The 20231-nt window shown below is 39.0% G+C and overlaps 1 protein-coding gene across 2 annotated transcripts in view; it reads left to right on the top strand.

The window, feature by feature from the left end:
* UNC5D (unc-5 netrin receptor D) overlaps positions 1–20231 on the top strand; it is a 601240-nt gene that overhangs the window by 217394 nt on the left and 363615 nt on the right. For both annotated transcript variants that reach the window (XM_075858460.1, XM_075858459.1), the window contains exon 2: positions 4806–5024. In XM_075858460.1, the coding sequence (XP_075714575.1) occupies positions 4806–5024 (219 nt within the window). The remainder of the gene's footprint in view (positions 1–4805; positions 5025–20231) is intronic.

Raw genomic sequence — 20231 nt, 5'->3', positions numbered from 1 at the left:
TTTGCTGATTACACAAGACTATGCGGAAAATGTAAAACTCTACTTGATTGTGAGATATTACAGTAAGATCTTACCAAGCTGGAAGCCTGGGCAAGAACAAGGCAGATTAAATGTAATGTTGATAAAGGTAAAGTAATAGATCTATGTCACAGTTATAGTATAGATGTGTATACATTAACGGTAATGCAGCTGGGGATAACACTATAAGAGACGGTCTGGGGTATACTTATAACTAGTAAGCTAAGAAGCAGTCAATGCCAAACAGTAGTAGCAAAGCAAAATGTTTTTTTTATTTCCCCCTGGATGTAACAACTAGGACTAGGAAAAGCTAAACTTGATGGGCATGGGATATGTTTTTATTCCACCTAAGAAGTTATAACTTGTAACACTGCTTCTAAGAACACAAATGGTTTATTATTCTAATCAGTTGATAGAATGCCAAGTGGTGAGTTTCTTTATATTTAAATAGACACACACTTTCAAAAAACTTTACTAATCTAATAGTATACCTGATATAGATCAACTTTTCAATTTACTTGCTTTAGTCATGCAAATTCTGTGTGAAGTTACTGCTAAAATGTCTTTCCGTCCTGTAATCTGCTATCCATCCACTGTTGTCAAGCCAAATGCGTCCCTTGTAACAGACAAACTGCAGAAGGTGGGGGGGGGGGTGTCACTTCACTGCCTGGCTATACAAGTCTATGGACAGGGGTGTCGGAGCAGGAGGAGAGAGCAGAGAGAGAAAGAGACACAGACAGGCTGCCAATTCAAGTTTATGTAGGTTGGAGGGGTGAGCAGGAAAAGTGGGAAGGAGATAAGAGAAAGAGACCCAGACAAGGTGCCCATACAAGTCTATGGAGATGGTAGGGGGAGCAGGTGGAGGGAGTAGGGAAAGAGAGGAGACGCAGGCTGCTGGTAAGTGTTAAGGTCTCCCCCCATTACTGGATTCTCAGCTATACTGCTCATCACTGCTGCACAATCTACTCAATGCTGCTGCAGTTCTATATATGTCATAGATAGAGATAGGAGAGCAGGATTCTCCTCTTCTATGTGTGCAGTGTATAGAAGACATGATAGCAATTAGGCTCCACCCACTAGTTTAGAGACAACTGAGAATTAGAGATAGCACTTGCAGAGGGGATTATTGCTAAATATTGCAGAATATAAGTCATGTAATGGCCAAAATAGTGTTATTTCTCATGTCGACACATATGATAGCTTATTCTGAAAAGTCATCTGAAAGGCTAGGTATATTTTTAGGTTGGGTTCATACATTGTTCTGCATTATTATTTTTTTTATCTGCAACTGACCTAAACAGACTAAAAATGATGACAAATTGACATTAGTTTGTACGTTTCTCAATCCTGATAAAAATATGATCTTGACGTATTGATGAAGACCAGTGGAGAATGGCGCACTTAGATATCCGTTTGAGTCTCATTGACATTATAGATAAAAATTGCATTTGGGTCTATTTTAGGAAATCAGAACATGATTGGCATTTACTGTAGCATGTTAATTCAAATAGACTGTTTTCGCTATGTTAACTGCTGCACTGAACAGTTTCTCTACCTAGTATTTTTAGCACATGTCGAACCTTAGGAATTTACTGACCATTGTGTACCAGGCTAAAGGTTTTATGAGCATCCAGGCAATTAATAAAAGTAATAATATTTGATTTAATTTTATGATATTTAATAAATTTTTGCTCATTCACCACTAGAATCTGTCTTGGTACTTGTTTATGCATGTATATGGATAATTTATAGCGGGGTTTCACAATATAGTATCATTACATATCATCAGTACATTACCTTATAGATGCATCCCTAGGGGATCTTGAAGGAGGATAGGGTTGTTACAATTAATGATTCGTCTGACAGATATTAACATTTCACACGTTAATCTTATGCAATACTTTCAATGGCTATATAACATCATGTTACAATTTATATTTTAGCTGCCCTCCTTGATTCATAACTCCTAAAACATAGTCTGACCTTTCACAGCAGTAAATTTCTAACACAATAAGTTGAATGTTCGTACGATGTTCCTCACCAGTTTTATATGTAGAAATTCCAGGAACAATAATATATAAAATACAAAGATTATGTTAGAACAAATATTCACATTCATCTATATTTTGTCAGTTCAACAAACAATGACCTAGTAAATTCTAGTTTACATTATGTGTTAGGTAAATAGGTTATATAAATGTCTAAAAAATTTCATTGATCGCAAATACTTTTCCAGACAGTAGTAATAATCGAACAATGAAGGTGCTCAGTACTTGGGTGAAATTTTGAATACAACTGATCTTTAAGGGCGGCACTGACATCCATTAGAAATATGGATCAGATATGTTGATCTTCAGCTTTAAGCCAGGAACTGTTGCCCATTTGGGGTCCTGCTGGCCAATGGACAAGGGCAAGGATGTCAGTCCAAATGATCACGGCTTAAAAATAGGTGGAGGATCTCACAATTATTTGAGTGTACTTGTGCATCTTTGATATCATTGTCTTTAATGGACAATACAGTCTATGCTACTGGGGTTTCTGCTAGCCTACCAGTCATTAGAATTAATCCATTCTGTTACTATACTAGTAAAATTGCTGTATGGCCGGTGGATAATTATGACAGGAACCAAACAACACCTTCATTGTCATTCAGATTATACATATTTGTAATATCAAAATTTATTCAGGAGTAGTATTTCTTTAAAAACACATGCCAAATGACTCATTTAGCTAATATTATCCAAATATTGACATAAAAATGGATTAAAACGTAAAGTGAATGTAAACTGAACATAAAAAGAGTCATCACTGGTCTAAAGCTTGCCACCATACTGCCACTTGCTAACCTCCATAAATGGCCTGTGTGCTATGGAAATTTATGTGCAGGGACCTAGCATTGCCATTTTTTGCTAGAATTTGCCTGCCAACTCAGATAGTGAAGATTTAAGAGGATGTGGTGTGGCAAATAATGGAGAGGTATCCAAGCTACTGTGTGTGGCATTATTAAGGGTGGGTATGAATACTAATTATTACAAACTGCTGAGAATACAAAGTGGGAGTGTGGAAGGAGAGGGCATCCTTTTAATTTTACAGGGCCAATTGATTATCAAGTTTCACTATAGGTACAATTTAAAATCCATGTATCAGATTTATATCTTGTCCCCCAAGACCATGCTTTTCTGTTATTTACAGTGGCAGAGCACAATAACAAATCAATAGAGTAATAACGCATCTCTGATTGCCTGCCAGTCACACATGGTCATTAGTCTTCTTATGTTTCCATTACGCTTCTTTTATGACCCAGATTTATATTTGGGTGTAATCGGATAATTAGGGTTCCTTGACATTCCTGTTAGCCAAATAAAAAAATGTGCATCTCGATTCAGTGATGTATATTTTTAATCTCCCAGGTTTTGTAGGGGGCAAGAGATTGCCTGATGTGTATCTTAAAAAGGTATCTATTAGTATAGTCTGGACGTAAGGAATAAGGATAACATGACAGATATGGAATAAGGATAACATGAGACATATGGAATAAGGATAACATGAGAGATATGGAATAAGGATAACATGAGAGATATGGAATAAGGATAACATGAGAGATATGCAATAAGGATAACATGAGAGATATGGAATAAGGATAACATGAGAGATATGGAATAAGGATAGCATGAGAAATATTTAATAAGGATAACATGAGAGATATGGAATAAGGATAACATGAGAGATATGGAATAAGGATAACATGAGAGATATGGAATAAGGATAACATGAGAGATATGGAATAAGGATAACATGAGAGATATGGAATAAGGATAACATGAGAGATATGGAATAAGGATAACATGAGAGATATGGAATAAGGATAACATGAGAGATATGCAATATGGATAACATGAGAGATATGGAATAAAGAAAACGTCAGAGATATGTGTTTTTTAAGAAGCTGAAAGCTATGTTTGCTTTATCCTTTATTTATATAGAGTCAATATATTTGCTGCACCGTGAATGAAGCCCTTCCCAGCCTGGTTCAGTTTACGTTTTAATTTTCTTGTACCTAACAAACAATTTTAAGGTGACCATTCTCTAACTAATTTTACAAATAGATGCTACTATAAAATCAGAGGAATTATTGAAAACGTTTGAAAAGCTAAGTAGGGTTTTCTGTGTTGGATAATCTCTTCTTGATATCAACCAGCTGCAATCGTTGAGGTAACCGGCAATAAGTGTTAAATTTCCCTGCAGCGCCGCCACAGTGGAAATTAAGAATTACACAGTGCCTTTTGAAATCAATGAGCTGTTAATGTAATGCGCGGACATGATGGGTCCTCCAGAGTGAGTGATGTTCTTTGTAGCCCTTCCCTTCCATGGCTAATAGATGAGCCCTTCTTTCAACTCATCATTGACAAACAGAGTATTTGAAAATTAATTTCCTTAACCAGACAACCCATTAAAGACTTCAAAAAGAGATTATATAGTATCTTTTTAAAATCCCTCTCATTTTGTAAAGCCATAAGATTTATAGAAGTTCATGCTTATAAATTCTGTTGTCTATGGGATAGAATGCAATGAGATGTTTCTTATCTTTGTATGTGAATGTGATGTAAAAAGGTCTGTGGCAAATAACTTTGTGCCTTATGTGTGGCTGTTTAAAAATGAATAGATCTGGCATGTTATGTGTAACATTTAGTTGAGTTTAAGGTTGTTATGCTTGTTATGCTTCAGAAATGGAATTATTATTATTTTTTTTATAATGTGTTCAATATGTCCTTTTTTTTTGTTGCCAGGAAGCAACAATGGGGAAGCTGCACCCGACTCTGCTCCTTCTTCCCCCGGTACACTTCCTTATTTCCAGATGGAGCCTGAGGATGCCTACATTATCAAAAGCAATCCAATCAATCTCCGCTGCAGGGCCATGCCAGCTACACAGATATTCTTCAAGTGTAATGGAGAATGGGTGCACCAGAACGATCACTGGTTTGAGGAGAGCATTGATGAAGGCTCTGGTAAGGTCTTGGATTTCTTTCATCAAATTTCTAGTAGTTTAGGGACTATAACTATAAATTTTAATATTCTCTTAACAACTTAGATAATAAGTAAGACACATTACAATTAATTAGCAGATATTTTAATAATAAATGGGGATATATCATTATTTCTGAGAACAGATGAGAAATGCTGTGTACAAGCTTTTTTTGAGACAGACATATAGGTCTGTGATATGTATTCGATTTGGGAAAGAAAAAAAGCTCCTGTGATTTATATTGTAAAAGTGAAGAATGAAGGATGAATGTTACCATTGAATAAACCATGCTGTGTGGTAGTTTCTCATAGTTAACAATCTCCAGTATATGAGTAACTGGGAATGTGTCACCAAGCTGCCTGAAAATAAATTCAATTAAACAAAATCTGACGTCCGAGCATTGTTCAGCCGCCTGCAGGATTGACAAGGGAACATCCTTTTGACAGCAGTGATTAACGAGGCAGGAAAGTTTCCTTCCATGTCAGAAAGTTAGCACCTGTCATATTAACTTCTGCCGTATTAAAATGAAAAAACAACAAAAAACAAAAATAGAGTAATAGATTGATAGGTAACTTGTGTGTATCATTGAGAACCCAAAGGACCATGTGAAAAAGAATAAAAAAAAGAGTAATATCAACAGTTTCACGTGATCATCGTCATACGGTTGTCCAGCTATAAGATATATAATTCAGTCAGCAAACATAAAATTTAAGGTACAACAAGGTAGGTAAATGTTTGGCACTACCTTTAATCCCACTATCTGCAGGGTCGGGATCCACACACAAAGCACGTGGTGGTACTTAGCAACTGAATACAACTTAATTAAGCAAACATCCAAAGAGCAAAGAAGTGACACTCACCAGTAGGTCGTTTTACTTTATCCTTTATTGTGATCCGAGTCGATATTATAGCGTGGAAGAATTTAGGGCTGCCCACAAGTCAACGGCCGTTTCGCATAAGAGCATGCTTCTTCAGGCCGGTGGTTTCATACTTTCCACTGTAATAAAGCTGTTTGTCATACAAGACTGAGATATCCTCTTATTATTTGGGTAACTGTGATGTGTTGCCTCAGCCCTCAAAAATTACAGAGGTAGCCCCAAGTCTATATTCATATTGTGAGAATATCTCATGGTTTCCTTGGGCCATATTTATATTGTTATAGTAAAGTTAGAATGACTGAAGTAGCCTCATGTCTGTCTTATTTCCACATTATGAGGATCAGGGCTTCCAACTATCCGTAAATAGACCCCAGGTCCATTTTCAAATTGGAAGAGTGGCCGATGGTTTCTCATATGGTAATATTAATGTGAGAATAACCGGTGTAGCCTTATGCCATTATTATTCCCAAAGTTTGAGAATTATCAAGAATAAACTTTAGATCAGTTTAAGATTGAAGGTCAAGATAAATGACCTTTATTTAATGTAAACTTTAAACTAAATAAATAGATGCAGCTTAATTATGTTTATAGAAGCTGAAAAGCAAGGAAGAATACAGAACATAATTTGATCTTGGCAGAACGTAATAATGTATTACTCTTTAACAACAAAATTTTCACATTAACTGCATCTGTACAGTTCAGACAACCAGACCAGTCAACGTGCTAACATTAAACTAAAGAATCTATAAGTGAAAGACCACATGCATTACAATGACATGTCCCTAATACAGTCCTTACTCACCAAGTTTAATTTCTCAGCATTCTATTTCTCCATGCACTTGTATATTACCTTGCCTTCAGCCGTGGAGTTGCCTAGCAATTGTGTAACTAAAATCATCAAAGAACATTCATAAACTATATCAAGCCTTTTCATCTAGATCCTTCTTCACCCTTCTCCACAGATTATAGATAAGAAAACACACAAAGGGTTATGTCTATAAAATTTACACTCTCCCTACAGCATTCTGGTGCATTAAAGAATAATGGCACCAATAATAAAAAAAATCATAGGATTATCTTCCAATCTCCAGGTAAAGTAGCGCATAAAGAGGAAATGCAGCATACCTAATTTCAACCTGATAGCAGAGTTTACATTGTAATGTAGCTATTCAAGAAAGGAGCGCTGACATAAGAGACTAAGGCTTTGTTCACATCTGCGTCGGAGGCTCCGTTAGGGGCCTCCGTCGCAGATCCGGCAGGTTTTTCTGGAGTTTACCGGCGACAATAGCGCAGCATGCTGCGCTATTATGTCCAGTGAAATCACGGACACCCCTACGGAAAGTCGACGGAACACATTAAAGTCAATAGGTTCCATCGGCAAACCGGCGGTATTTGTTGTGTAAAGGAGCAGAACGACGGAACACACCAACGCAGGTGTGAGCCCAGCCTAACCTTTATAACTTTTTTAACGAAAGCAATATAAAATATGTATTCCAGATAGAAACTGAAGTTGAATGTTGGCAGATTCCGACATAGTCGATCGATTGTAAATATTCACACTATTGCATTATAAAGAGTAGCGTGGTGAGCAGTACATTTTGTCATTAGAAATAACATTTATTACGGTTCAAATGAACATATTTGACACGTCTTGTTCATATTTGCTTCAATCTTTCCTTACTTTTTGGCCAATAAATATATAAACATTGTTTAAATGTGTATTTACTAAAACTGACACGTCAGGAGAGAAGACTGGTCCTCTTTACAAAAGTTTACAAAGCTTGGTCTTTTTTATGAACAGACCATGGGCAATTTTAATTTAACAGACCTGTAGGCACACTGTGCAGCCGTATGTTGCCTCTGTGAAGTAACATATTCGTTTTTTCAGGGATTTCATATAAAATTTGAGACGTACAGATGTACAGATACAAATACAACATTTATTAGAGATTCATTTGGAATTTTTTTTATAATTTTTTTTATGTACTGAATCTCTATGCTGACATGGAGGTCACTGTAGGTACAGTATTGCCCACTGCTGCGGAAGCACTTAAAGAGCATGTTATAGAAGATGACTACCCTTTCCTAATGCAGATTTCCCTACGGCTGTATTCACACATTGTGTACTTGTTGCAGATTTTAATGCAGATTTTAAGCCAAAAGTGGATCCCGGAGCAAGGTGAAGTCTAAGTTCTTACTTTCACATATAATGTCTAAATTTGGGCTGTCTAAGGATTATTTCTACTATTTACAGTTAAAGCATTACTTAATTGGGCTGCTGTCTGTATTTACGAGAATTGAGACGGGTTGCCCTATGTTAGAATTTCTAATCAATTCTTCTATTAATAAAAGGGCTATAGCAACATGTGTGGCCTTTTACAAAGGTCGAAGGAGTACGTCCCTGTGGCCGGGGTTTTTAGAAAGTGGAAAGTAAACTGCCCAGATTTGTCAGAAGAAGACTGGATTGCGGCTCTGAAATCGATTAGTAAAATTACCCATAATCCTTCACTATGTTCATCACAGTCATTTATATTCTATATGGTATATTATACACCGAAACTTATTTTTCCATGGGGTATCAAAGATGATTCAAACTGCCCCCGCTGTATGACATTGTCAGCAGATTTAATGCATCTTCTTTGGAGGTGTCACAGATTACACAATTTTTGGCAGGATATTTGGCGCATCTCTTTTTGCTTCGGTGTGGAAGTAGCATTGGAACCTGTACTGTGTATTCTGAGGTCAGATCTAAGGCTAGGCGGCCAGATTAAGGGTAAAAATATGGTTCAATTAGGGATTCTTCTAGCAGACAAATTGATTCTTCAAAACTGGAGGGGTTATAAACCACCTTTGGTTTCCTTGGATGTTTCTAATGAATAATATTGCACCTACCAATAAGCTTCGGGACCCGGTTCTTTTTTGGGAAAGATGGAAAATTGCCTTGCACAGTTTTTGTTGTAGTGGGGCCTTTGTTTTGTTTTATCGCCTGGTGGCTAAAAGGATAGTTGGGGTAAAGGTGGGGATATGTGTACAGATTTTGATGTTCGATTTTTTTTTTTACTGTTTCTGTATTGTTGTATTTTGTTTTGATTGATTATTATGGAATTCAAGAAAATATTAGAAATAAAGTATAAAAAAAGCTGTTCCTTTATATTTCCCATTCCTTTTGACTTCTGGCTTTGTCTCACAAACCTGTAACAAAATCTGCAACAATTATGCAACAAATATGCAATGTGTGAATCCAGCGTTTTCTTTTCTAATTGCAGCCGATCAATCATCTACCCAAATTAAATGAACTCTATACAAGTCAATGGAGTACTTAGGAACCCACTCAATTGATCCCTAAACTTGGGTCAGAGTAACAATTGAATGCTCACCATGAATGCTAATTGTGCGTCCAGATCAACTTATTGACTGATTGGGAGCACATAAAGATTTCCTAATCCATAACAATCTATTGAATGATTCTACTTGTATACAGCTGGAAAATAACTGTGCAGATGAGGCAGCCTAAAGTGTAACTACCAAAAAATAAAGCTCTCTTTCTTCTCGATTTTAGTCTAGGTTTTCATGGTGGTCCTTCCAACTGTTACTTTCCTCTTGACTCTTATCATATACAGTATGTTATTGTTCCACATGTATCTCCCTCCTCAGCATTAACCCCCAACTAACACAGCATTTTTCAGTTCTGAACACTCACATATAGATAAACGTCCATTTCTAGATGTATTCAGCACAATGATGCATATACATATATTTATTTATCTATCTATCTATCTATATATATATACACACTACCGTTCAAAGGTTTAGGGTCACTTAGAAATTTCCTTATTTTTTAAAGAAAAGCACAGTTTTTTTCAATGAAGATAACATTAAATTAATTAAAAATACACTCTATACATTGTTAATGTGCTAAATGACTATTCTAGCTGCAAACATCTGGTTTGTAATGCAATATCTACATAGGTGTATAGAGGCCCATTTCCAGCAACCATCACTCCAGTGTTCTAATGGTACATTGTGTTTGCTAACTGTGTTAGAAGGCTAATGGATGATTAGAAAACACTTGAAACCCCTTGTGCAATTATGTTAGCACCGCTGTAAATAGTTTTGCTGTTTAGAGGAGATATAAAACTGACCTTCCTTTGAGCTAGTTGAGAATCTGGAGCATTACATTTGTGGGTTCGATTAAACTCTCAAAATGGCTAGAAAAAGAGAGCTTTCATATGAAACTCAACAGTCTATTCTTGTTCTTAGTAATGAAGGCTATTCCATGCGAGAAATTGCCAAGAAACTGAAGATTTCCTACAACGGTGTGTACTACTCCCTTCAGAGGACAGCACAAACAGGCTCTAACGCCAGTGTCAACATCTACAGTGAAGAGGCGACTCCGGGATGCTGGCCTTCAGGGCAGAGTGGCAAAGAAAAAGCCATATCTGAGACTGGCTAATAAAAGGAAAATATTAATATGGGCAAAAGCACACAGACATTGGACAGCGGAAGATTGGAAAAAAGTGTTATGGACAGACGAATCGAAGTTTGAGGTGTTTGGATCACACAGAAGAACATTTGTGAGACGCAGAACAACTGAAAAGATGCTGGAAGAGTGCCTGACGCCATCTGTCAAGCATGGTGGAGGTAATATGATGGTCTGGGGTTGCTTTGGTGCTGGTAAAGTGGGAGATTTGTACAAGGTAAAAGGGATTTTGAATAAGGAAGGCTATCACTCCATTTTGCAACGCCATGCCATACCCTGTGGACAGCGCTTGATTTGAGCCAATTTCATCCTACAGCAGGACAATGACCCAAAGCACACCTCCAAATTATGCAAGAACTATTTAGGGAAGAAGCAGGCAGCTGGTATTCTATCTGTAATGGAGTGGACAGCGCAGTTACCAGATCTCAACCCCATAGAGCTGTTGTGGGAGCAGCTTGACCATATGGTACGCAAGAAGTGCCCATCAAGCCAGTCCAACTTGTGGGAGGGCCTTCTGGAAGCATGGGGTGAAATTTCTCCCGATTACCTCAGCAAATTAACAGCTAGAATGCCAAAGGTCTGCAATGCTGTAATTGCTGCAAATGCAGCATTCTTTGCCGAAAGCAAAGTTTGAAGGAGAAAATTATTATTTGAAATAAAAATCATTATTTCTAACCTTGTCAATGTCTTGACTATATTTTCTAGTCAATTTGCAACTCATTTGATAAATATAAGTGTGAGTTTTCATGGAAAACACAAAATTCTAAAATATAGTCAAGACATTGACAAGGTTAGAAATAATGATTTTTATTTGAAATAATAATTTTCTCCTTCAAACTTTGCTTTCGTCAAAGAATGATCCATTTGCAGCAATAACAGCATTGCAGACCTTTGGCATTCTAGCTTTTAATTTGCTGAGGTAATCGGGAGAAATTACACCCCATGCTTCCAGAAGCCCCTCCCACAAGTTGGATTGGCTTGGTGGGCACTTCTTGCGTACCATACGGTCAAGCTGCTCCCACAACAGCTCTATGGGGTTGAGATCTGGTGACTGCGCTGGCCACTCCATTACAGATAGAATACCAGCTGCCTGCTTCTTCCCTAAATAGTTTTTGCATAATTTCGAGGTGTGCTTTGGGTCATTGTCCTGTTGTAGGGTGAAATTGGCTCCAATCAAGCGCTGTCCACAGGGTATGGCATGGCGTTGCAAAACGGAGTGATAGCCTTCCTTATTCACAATCCCTTTTACCTTGTACAAATCTACCACTTTACCAGCACCAAAGCAACCCCAGACCATCACATTACCTCCACCATGCTTGACAGATGGCGTCAGGCACTCTTCCAGCATATTTTCAGTTGTTCTGCGTCTCACAAATGTTCTTCTGTGTGATCCAAACACCTCAAACTTCGATTCGTCTGTCCATAACACTTTTTTCCAATCTTCCTCTGTCCAATGTCTGTGTGCTTTTGCCCATATTAATCTTTTCCTTTTATTAGCCAGTCTCAGATATGGCTTTTTCTTTGCCACTCTGCCCTGAAGGCCAGCATCCCGGAGTCGCCTCTGTAGATGTATCACTGTAGATGTTGACACTGGCGTTTTGCGGGTACTTTATAATGAAGCTGCCAGTTGAGGACCTGTGAGGCGTCTATTTCTCAAACTAGAGACTCTAATGTACTTGTCTTGTTGCTCAGTTGTGCAGCGGGGCCTCCCACTTCTCTTTCTACTCTGGTTAGAGCCTGTGTGTGCTGTCCTCTGAAGGGAGTAGTACACACCGTTGTAGGAAATCTTCAGTTTCTTGACAATTTCTCGCATGGAATAGCCTTCATTTCTAAGAACAAGAATAGACTGTCGAGTTTCACATAAAAGCTCTCTTTTTCCAGATTCTCAACTAGCTCAAAGGAAGGTCAGTTTTATAGCTCCTCTAAACAGCAAAACTGTTTACAGCGGTGCTAGCATAATTGCACAAGGGTTTTCAAGTGTTTTCTAATCATCCATTAGCCTTCTAACACAGTTAGCAAACACAATGTACCATTAGAACACTGGAGTGATGGTTGCTGGAAATGGTCCTCTATACACCTATGTAGATATTGCATTAAAAAACAGACGTTTGCAGCTAGAATAGTCATTTAGCACATTAACAATGTATAGAGTGTATTTCTGATTAATTTAATGTTATCTTCATTGAAAAAAAACTGTGCTTTTCTTTAAAAAATAAGGAAATTTCTAAGTGACCCTAAACTTTTGAACGGTAGTGTATATGAATATATATATTTACACAGATGAAGCAGGGTTGAATTGGTCACGTTACATGTGCAAAATGATAACTACTTAAATTAAGTTAAATCAATGGCTTTATCTTCAGTCATATGGAAAACCACTGATAACATTACGACTTCGTGACAAACTCAGCTCTGTTATATCTGTATATTGTGTGGCACCAAAGTAGTTACCTGACTTCAAATGTATACTGTATTTGTGGATTACAATGACTTCTGCATTTACATACACACGTCTGCACCCAGTGAGCCTTGTAAACTGCTTTGAAGACTGGAGACGCTGCTCCATTTATCATCCCTATGCCTCCACATTCCCAGCCAGGTGCAAAGGAAGAAAACACATTTGGCAAGAGACGCCCCAGCACGCTGCTGCTGATGGACATTTCAAAGCAGTGATAATGAGGAGATAAGGGGATTATGGGAACATATGCTTGGTAGAAGCTTCGTGACTATTAAACACCAGGTTTAGGCCAGGCAAGGCTGGTGTCCACATACAAGATAACGGCTGGCTTTTTAACTTACAGGACTAGCACTATATCATTCATCTTTCTTCACGTTTGCTGCTGGAATGAGGGGGGGGGTGTTTAATATGTAGTTGATTATTGGATGAGGAGAATTGTTCTCATAAACTACATGTAGGACATACTCTGTGGGCAATTCCCATATACATGAGATGTAAAATATTAGATACCTTTTATGCATTTAATACTATTCCAGCAAAAAAATTGGATGGTGGGGCTTATGTGTAAATGGGCAAATAACTGGTTTAAGGACAAAAAAAACAGAGGGTTGTCATTCATAGGACATATCCAAATTTAGCCTTAGAGTCAGGGGCTCCACCAGACCTCTGAATGTGTCCTGTGGTATCAGGCACCAAGACGTTAGCAACAAGTCCTGTAAGTCCTGTAAATTTTTAGGGGAGACCTCATGGATTGGATTTATTTTTCCAGCACATTCCGCAGATGATCGATCAGATTAAGATCAGTGGAGTTTGGAGGTCAAGTCAACAACGTGTTGTGTTTTTAATACCATTCCTGAACAAGTTTTGCAGTGTGGGGGAGTGCATGATTATGCTGAAAGAAGCCATTGCGTTTAGGGAATACCATTGTCATTTAGGGGTGTACTTGGGCGGCAATAATGTTTAGGTAGGTGGAATGTGTCAAAGTAACAATCACATGTATGCCAGCACCCAAGGTTTCCCAACAGAACATTGTTTAGAGCGTCACTCTCAGTGGCGTAACTATAGGGGTCACAGCGGTCGCAATTGCTACCAGGCCCCAAATCCAGGGGGGCCCGTGGCCTCTAGCACCACGTCTATAAAAAGTTACTATAGTAACTGGGAAATATATGGAAATGTCAGCTCACCCTCCTAGGTGCACGAAGAAAACAGCGATCTCCACGCTGTAGAAACAACAATCCAGAAGGAAAAGGTTCAGCACTCCTTGTGGAACATGAAAAAATCCTCTTTATTGGTTAAAATAGATAGCCAGCGGAAGACTGAACAGCAAACAGTGGACAAGAAACATAAAACATACGTTCCCTCTGACGCGTTTCTAGCTCTCAAGAGCCATTACTCATAGATAGGATATCTATGAGTAATGGCTCTTGAGAGCTAGAAACGCATCAGAGGGAACGTATGTTTTATGTTTCTTGTCCACTGTTTGCTGTTCAGTCTTCCGCTGGCTATCTATTTTAACCAATTGTGAAAGTGATTAGAATATGTTTAAAATATAACATTTTGCATGGACTCCATCTTGTATGGTAGGCGTCCATTTTGGATCGTTGGAATCCATCTTTTGGCCTGAAGGAGCCATCTTGAGATTAATAAGTAAAAAGTAATATGTCAGCAGATGTCCTGAAGCAATTCTATGTTATGTGTTCTTGAATTGAATGTTTTATTACTCTTGTAAGGAGCAGATCAAATAGCCTTGGTCAAATGAACAATGACATTGTTTACCATGAGGGAAGGGGATTCAGCCCTCTGTTTAAATGATTTAAACTTATCTGCAGTCTCCATTCTTTAACTTGTGTCTCTGAAATGTGTGTCTTCCCATGGGACAAGGTTCAGGCCACCTGGGGCTTGGAGGGTGAAGAATTATTATAATACATTGAAATGTTCTCATTGGCTGAATCAGAGTCATTATCACATTGTAGAAGATTGGCTGAAACCAAAGCCTACACCTTTCCTGTCATTATACTTATATACTTGTTTGGATCAATAAACCGCACAACATCGCAATGCTGGTAGGAGTCAGGATCTCCGCTGCGGCCGGAGCCAAAGAGGAGGGTAAGTATACTATTACTGTCTGCTGGGGCCAGGGTTGTCCAGTCCCTAAAAATTGATGACCTATCTTCAGGACAGGGCATCAATAGCTGATGGGTCAGCGTCCGACTGCCAGGACCCCCGCCAATCGGCTGGTTTGAAGGGGGTGCAGCGCTCGTATGAGCGCTGCACACCCTTCATTCCAGTCACTTGCTCACTGTGAATTGCCCTTCAAAGCAGCTGATTGGCGGGAGTCCCGGCAAATGGACCCCGACCAATTCGCTATTTATGGCCTATCCTGAGGATAGGCCATCAATTTTTAGGGACTGGACAACCCCTTTACGCCTAAAATGTGGTAGGCTTAGAAGGTGTGATCCTCTCCGCTGGGCCCTGTATCTAAGTCAACCACATAATAGGCTTAGATTTATGACCCATGTGTAATCCTATCTGATGGACCCTGTATCTATGCCTACCACATGGCAAGCTTAGATACAGGGCCCCAGCAGACAGTAATCTTGTATAAGATTACTGTCTGTTGGGGCCCTGTATCTTAGAATATTACCATGACCACATAGTTACATAGTTAGTACGGTTGAAGAAAGACATATGTTCATCAAGTTCAACCAAGGGATGGGAAAAGGGAAGGGAAAAATTGCTACACATAGGAGATAATATTTTTTTTGTTCTAGGGAATTATCTAAGCCTTTTTTAAAGCCATCTACTGTCCCTGCTGTGACCAGCTCCTGCGGTAGACTATTCCATAGATTCACAGCTCTTATAGTAAAGAAGGCTTGTCGCCTCTGCAGATTGAACCCTTTTTTCTCCAGCCGGAGGGGGTGCCCCCTTGTTTTTTGAGGGAGTTTTACAAAAAACAGGATCTCACCATATTTTTTGTATGTGCCATTAATATATTTATATAAGTTAGGCATGTCCCCCCTTAGTCGTCTTTTTTTCAAGGCTATATAGGTTTAATTCTTTTAATATTTCCTCATAACTTAGAGTCTCCATGCTCCTTATTAGCTTTGTTGCTCTTCTTTGTATTTTTTCCAACTCCAGCGCATCCTTTCTATGAACTGGAGCCCAGAACTGAACTGCATATTCTATATGAGGCCTTACTAATGCTTTGTAAAGTGGCAATATTACATCCCTGTTCCGTGAGTCCATGCGTCTTTTAATACACGACAATATCCTGCTGGCCTTTGAAGCAGCTGATTGACATTGCACGCTGTTATTTAGTTTAGGTTTTACAAGTACATCCAGATCCTTCTCAACAAGTGACTCCCCCAGTGTAGCTCCCCCTACGACATATGATGCATGAAGATTGTCGGTACCCAGATGCATAACTTTACATTTATCTACATTAAACTTAATTTGCCAAGTGGACGCCCAAACACTGTTTGTTTAAATCCGCTTCCAATTTATGAACATCTTCCATAGACTGAACATTACTACATAGCTTGGTGTCATCTGCAAAAATAGAAATAGTGCTATTAATGTGTGGGCCCATGTGTGATCCTGTCTGATGGGACCTGTATCTAAGCCTACCACATGGTAGGCTTTGATATTAGGCTCCAGCAGACAGTAATCTTATACTCTATAAGATTACTGTCTGCTGGACGCTGTATCTAAGCCTACCTTGTGGTAGGCTTAGATACAGAGTCCGACAGACAGTATCACACATGGGCCCTGCATTTAAGTGTTGTGTTTTTTTACAGGTTCGGTCATTGGACTACGTCAGATTCGAGGACTACATCGATGACGGCTGTTTTTATTCTCAACAAAATGGTTAACGAGGGTTGTGTGGGAGTTTTGTTATTTCAATTTTTTTTAAACTTTATTACTATCGCCTTAGTAATAGCTGCTGGATGATTGACAGCGTCCATTGCAGAGGCTAACACTAACCACCATTATTACCTCAATACCCACCGCCACCAGTTGAAGAGCCGGATACGATCCAGTACCCGACCATCTTAAGTGATGGTCGGGTACTTGGGCGCCTGCAGGCTGGTATTATTAAGTTGGGAAAGCCCAAAAACTGTGGGCCTTCCCACCCTGGTAATACTAGCCTGCTGCTGCTATGTTGTATCTGGCTGGTTATGAAAAATGGGGGGGACTACAGATGGTCGGGTACTGGATCGTATCTGGCTCTTCCCGTCACCCCTGGTGGCGGTGGGTACCGGAGTAATAATCCAGGTTAGTGTTAACTTTTTCACAGGTTTACATTAAGCCCCGCCTTAGTAATGGAAGATGTCAATCAGCCAGCAGCCATTACTAGGGCGGTAGTGATAAAGTTTAAAAAAATACAAGGACATAGAAAAAACATTTTATTCAAATAAAAACAAAACACACAACCTTCATTAACCATTTTATTGAAAATAAAAAAAACGCTGTCATTGAAGTAGTCCTCGAATCCAAAGTAGTTCAACGACCAAACCTTTAAAAAAACACAAACACACAAAAAAAATTAGTAACACATAAAAAAGCAAAGCAATTCTTATACTTACCTTTCCTGGGTCCAGAGCTGGAGCCACACTAATGAGTTAATGGCTCTAAGTTATATCACTACAAGTTCCAGGATACATAGTATATGTTGTACAAATTGATTATAATATAATATCCAGAATTTCTTAATACACAAAATGAACTGGATCTCACCCAAGCTTTGATGTAACCATGCAATTACAGTACTGTAAATCTAAAGAAATGCTTCATTATTTCCACCCCCACATCATAAACATCTGTATTTTTATTCCTACAAATTTTTTGTACTGCACAAAATCCTTTAGAATTTAACATAATTGCTTCTACTATATATAATAACTCTTTTAGTGTTGCGTAAGCATACATATGAGATTCCTACATGAACTGCTTATTTTTAACATAACATACAGTGAAGGAAATAAGTATTTGATCCCTTGCTGATTTTGTAAGTTTGCCCACTGTCAAAGTCATGAACAGTCTAGAATATTTAGGCTAGGTTAATTTTACCAGTGAGAGATAGATTATATTAAAAAAAATAAAGAAAATCACATAGTCAAAATTATATATATTTATTTGCATTGTGCACAGAGAAATAAGTATTTGATCCCCTACCAACCATTAAGAGTTCAGCCTCCTCCAGACCAGTTACATGCTCCAAATCAACTTGGTGCCTGCATTAAAGACAGCTGTCTTAAATGGTCACCTGTATAAAAGACTCCTGTCCACAGACTCAATTCATCAGTCTGACTCTAACCTCTACAACATGGGCAAGACCAAAGAGCTATCTAAGGATGTCAGGGACAAGGTCATAGACCTGCACAAGGCTGGAATGGGCTACAAAACCATAAGTAAGACGCTGGGTGAGAAGGAGACAACTGTTGGTGCAATAGTAAGAAAATGGAAGACATACAAAATGACTGTCAATCGACATCGATCTGGGGCTCCATGCAAAATCTCACCTCGTGGGGTATCCTTGATCCTGAGGAAGGTGAGAGCTCAGCCGAAAACTACACGGGGGGAACTTGTTAATGATCTCAAGGCAGCTGGGAACACAGTCACCAAGAAAACCATTGGTAACACATTACGCCGTAATGGATTAAAATCCTGCAGTGCCCGCAAGGTCCCCCTGCTCAAGAAGGCACATGTACAGGCCCGTCTGAAGTTTGCAAATGAACATCTGGATGATTCTGAGAGTGATTGGGAGAAGGTGCTGTGGTCAGATGAGACTAAAATTGAGCTCTTTGGCATTTACTCAACTCGCCGTGTTTGGAGGAAGAGAAATGCTGCCTATGACCCAAAGAACACCGTCCCCACTGTCAAGCGTGGAGGTGGAAACATTATGTTTTGGGGGTGTTTCTCTGCTATGGGCACAGGACTACTCCACCGCATCAATGGGAGAATGGATGGAGCCATGTACCGTAAAATCCTGAGTGACAACCTCCTTCCCTCCACCAGGACATAAAAAATGGCTCGTGGCTGGGTCTTCCAGCAGGACAATGACCCGAAACATACAGCCAAGGCAACAAAGGAGTGGCTAAAAAAGAAGCACATTAAGGTCATGGAGTGGCCTAGCCAGTCTCCAGACCTTAATCCCATCGAAAACTTATGGAGGGAGCTGAAGATCCGAGTTGCCAAGCGACAGCCTCGAAATCTTAATGATTTACAGATGATCTGCAAAGAGGAGTGGGCCAAAATTCCATCTAACATGTGTGCAAACCTCATCATCAACTACAAAAAACGTCTGACTTCTGTGCTTGCCAACAAGGGTTTTGCCACCAAGTATTAAGTCTTGTTTGCCAAAGGGATCAAATACTTATTTCTCTGTGCACAATGCAAATAAATATATATAATTTTGACAATGTGATTTTCTGTTTTTTTTTAAATATAATCTATCTCTCACTGGTAAAATTAACCGAGCCTAAAAATTCTAGACTGTTCATGACTTTGACAGTGGGCAAACTTACAAAATCAGCAAGGGATCAAATACTTATTTCCTTCACTGTATTTAATAAATTTCTTGCTGTATTCCTTAGATATGTAACAGTACTTATGCATACATCTATGCCTCACATGTCTAGGTCAAGCTGGCATGAATAGGCATTAATTAAACGTGAACAGCCCATATCTACATGCGCACATAAAAGCTTTATTTAATGCTAGTATATGTGATTATCACCCAACTATTCCCGTTGCATACAGATATAGCAATCTTAACACGTTGAATACACTGTGGCAAGAAACTTTAACTTGACTTTTACATTAGCTTTTGTTGGGTGAAATCACGCTGCAGAAAATGATCAGAATCAAGTTAAACCTTGCTACATCTGCAGTGGCGGATTAAGTAGACCATGGGCCCTGGGCTGCTACCCAAACTTGGGCCCCCCTTCCTCACCGCCGCCCTGCCGCACCGTAACTATTTTTAACACTACTTTTTTGGGCAAGCATTAACAGTGTTACGATTTCCCTTGTCACAGGGCTGTGTCCCTACATACTGACAGTATCACACTGTGCAGGGACGCATCCTCCTTACAAGGGGAATTGTCTATCAGTCCTGGACTGTAGAAAGACTTTTTATGAAATACAAGGATGTCCTATAATAAACATGTCAGGAGAGGTGACAGATTCTCTATAAATCTAGTGACTCACAGGTGACGACGTCTCAGATTCTAGTAGTTTTTTTCCTCTTTTCTTCTCCATCCGGTCCAGCGCTCATGATGACTTCTCCCGGCCATGACTCATTTCTGCAGAATTTGCCACTCAGACGTCTCCTCACTTTTCCAACATTTCCACACCTATAAATGAAAATAAAGT

Source organism: Rhinoderma darwinii, chromosome 3 (genome assembly GCF_050947455.1).
Source record: "Rhinoderma darwinii isolate aRhiDar2 chromosome 3, aRhiDar2.hap1, whole genome shotgun sequence".
In the NCBI taxonomy this organism is placed as follows: Eukaryota; Metazoa; Chordata; class Amphibia; order Anura; family Rhinodermatidae; genus Rhinoderma; species Rhinoderma darwinii.
The sequence above is the reverse complement of the archived record's forward strand: the minus strand, read 5'-3'. Positions and strand labels throughout refer to the sequence as shown.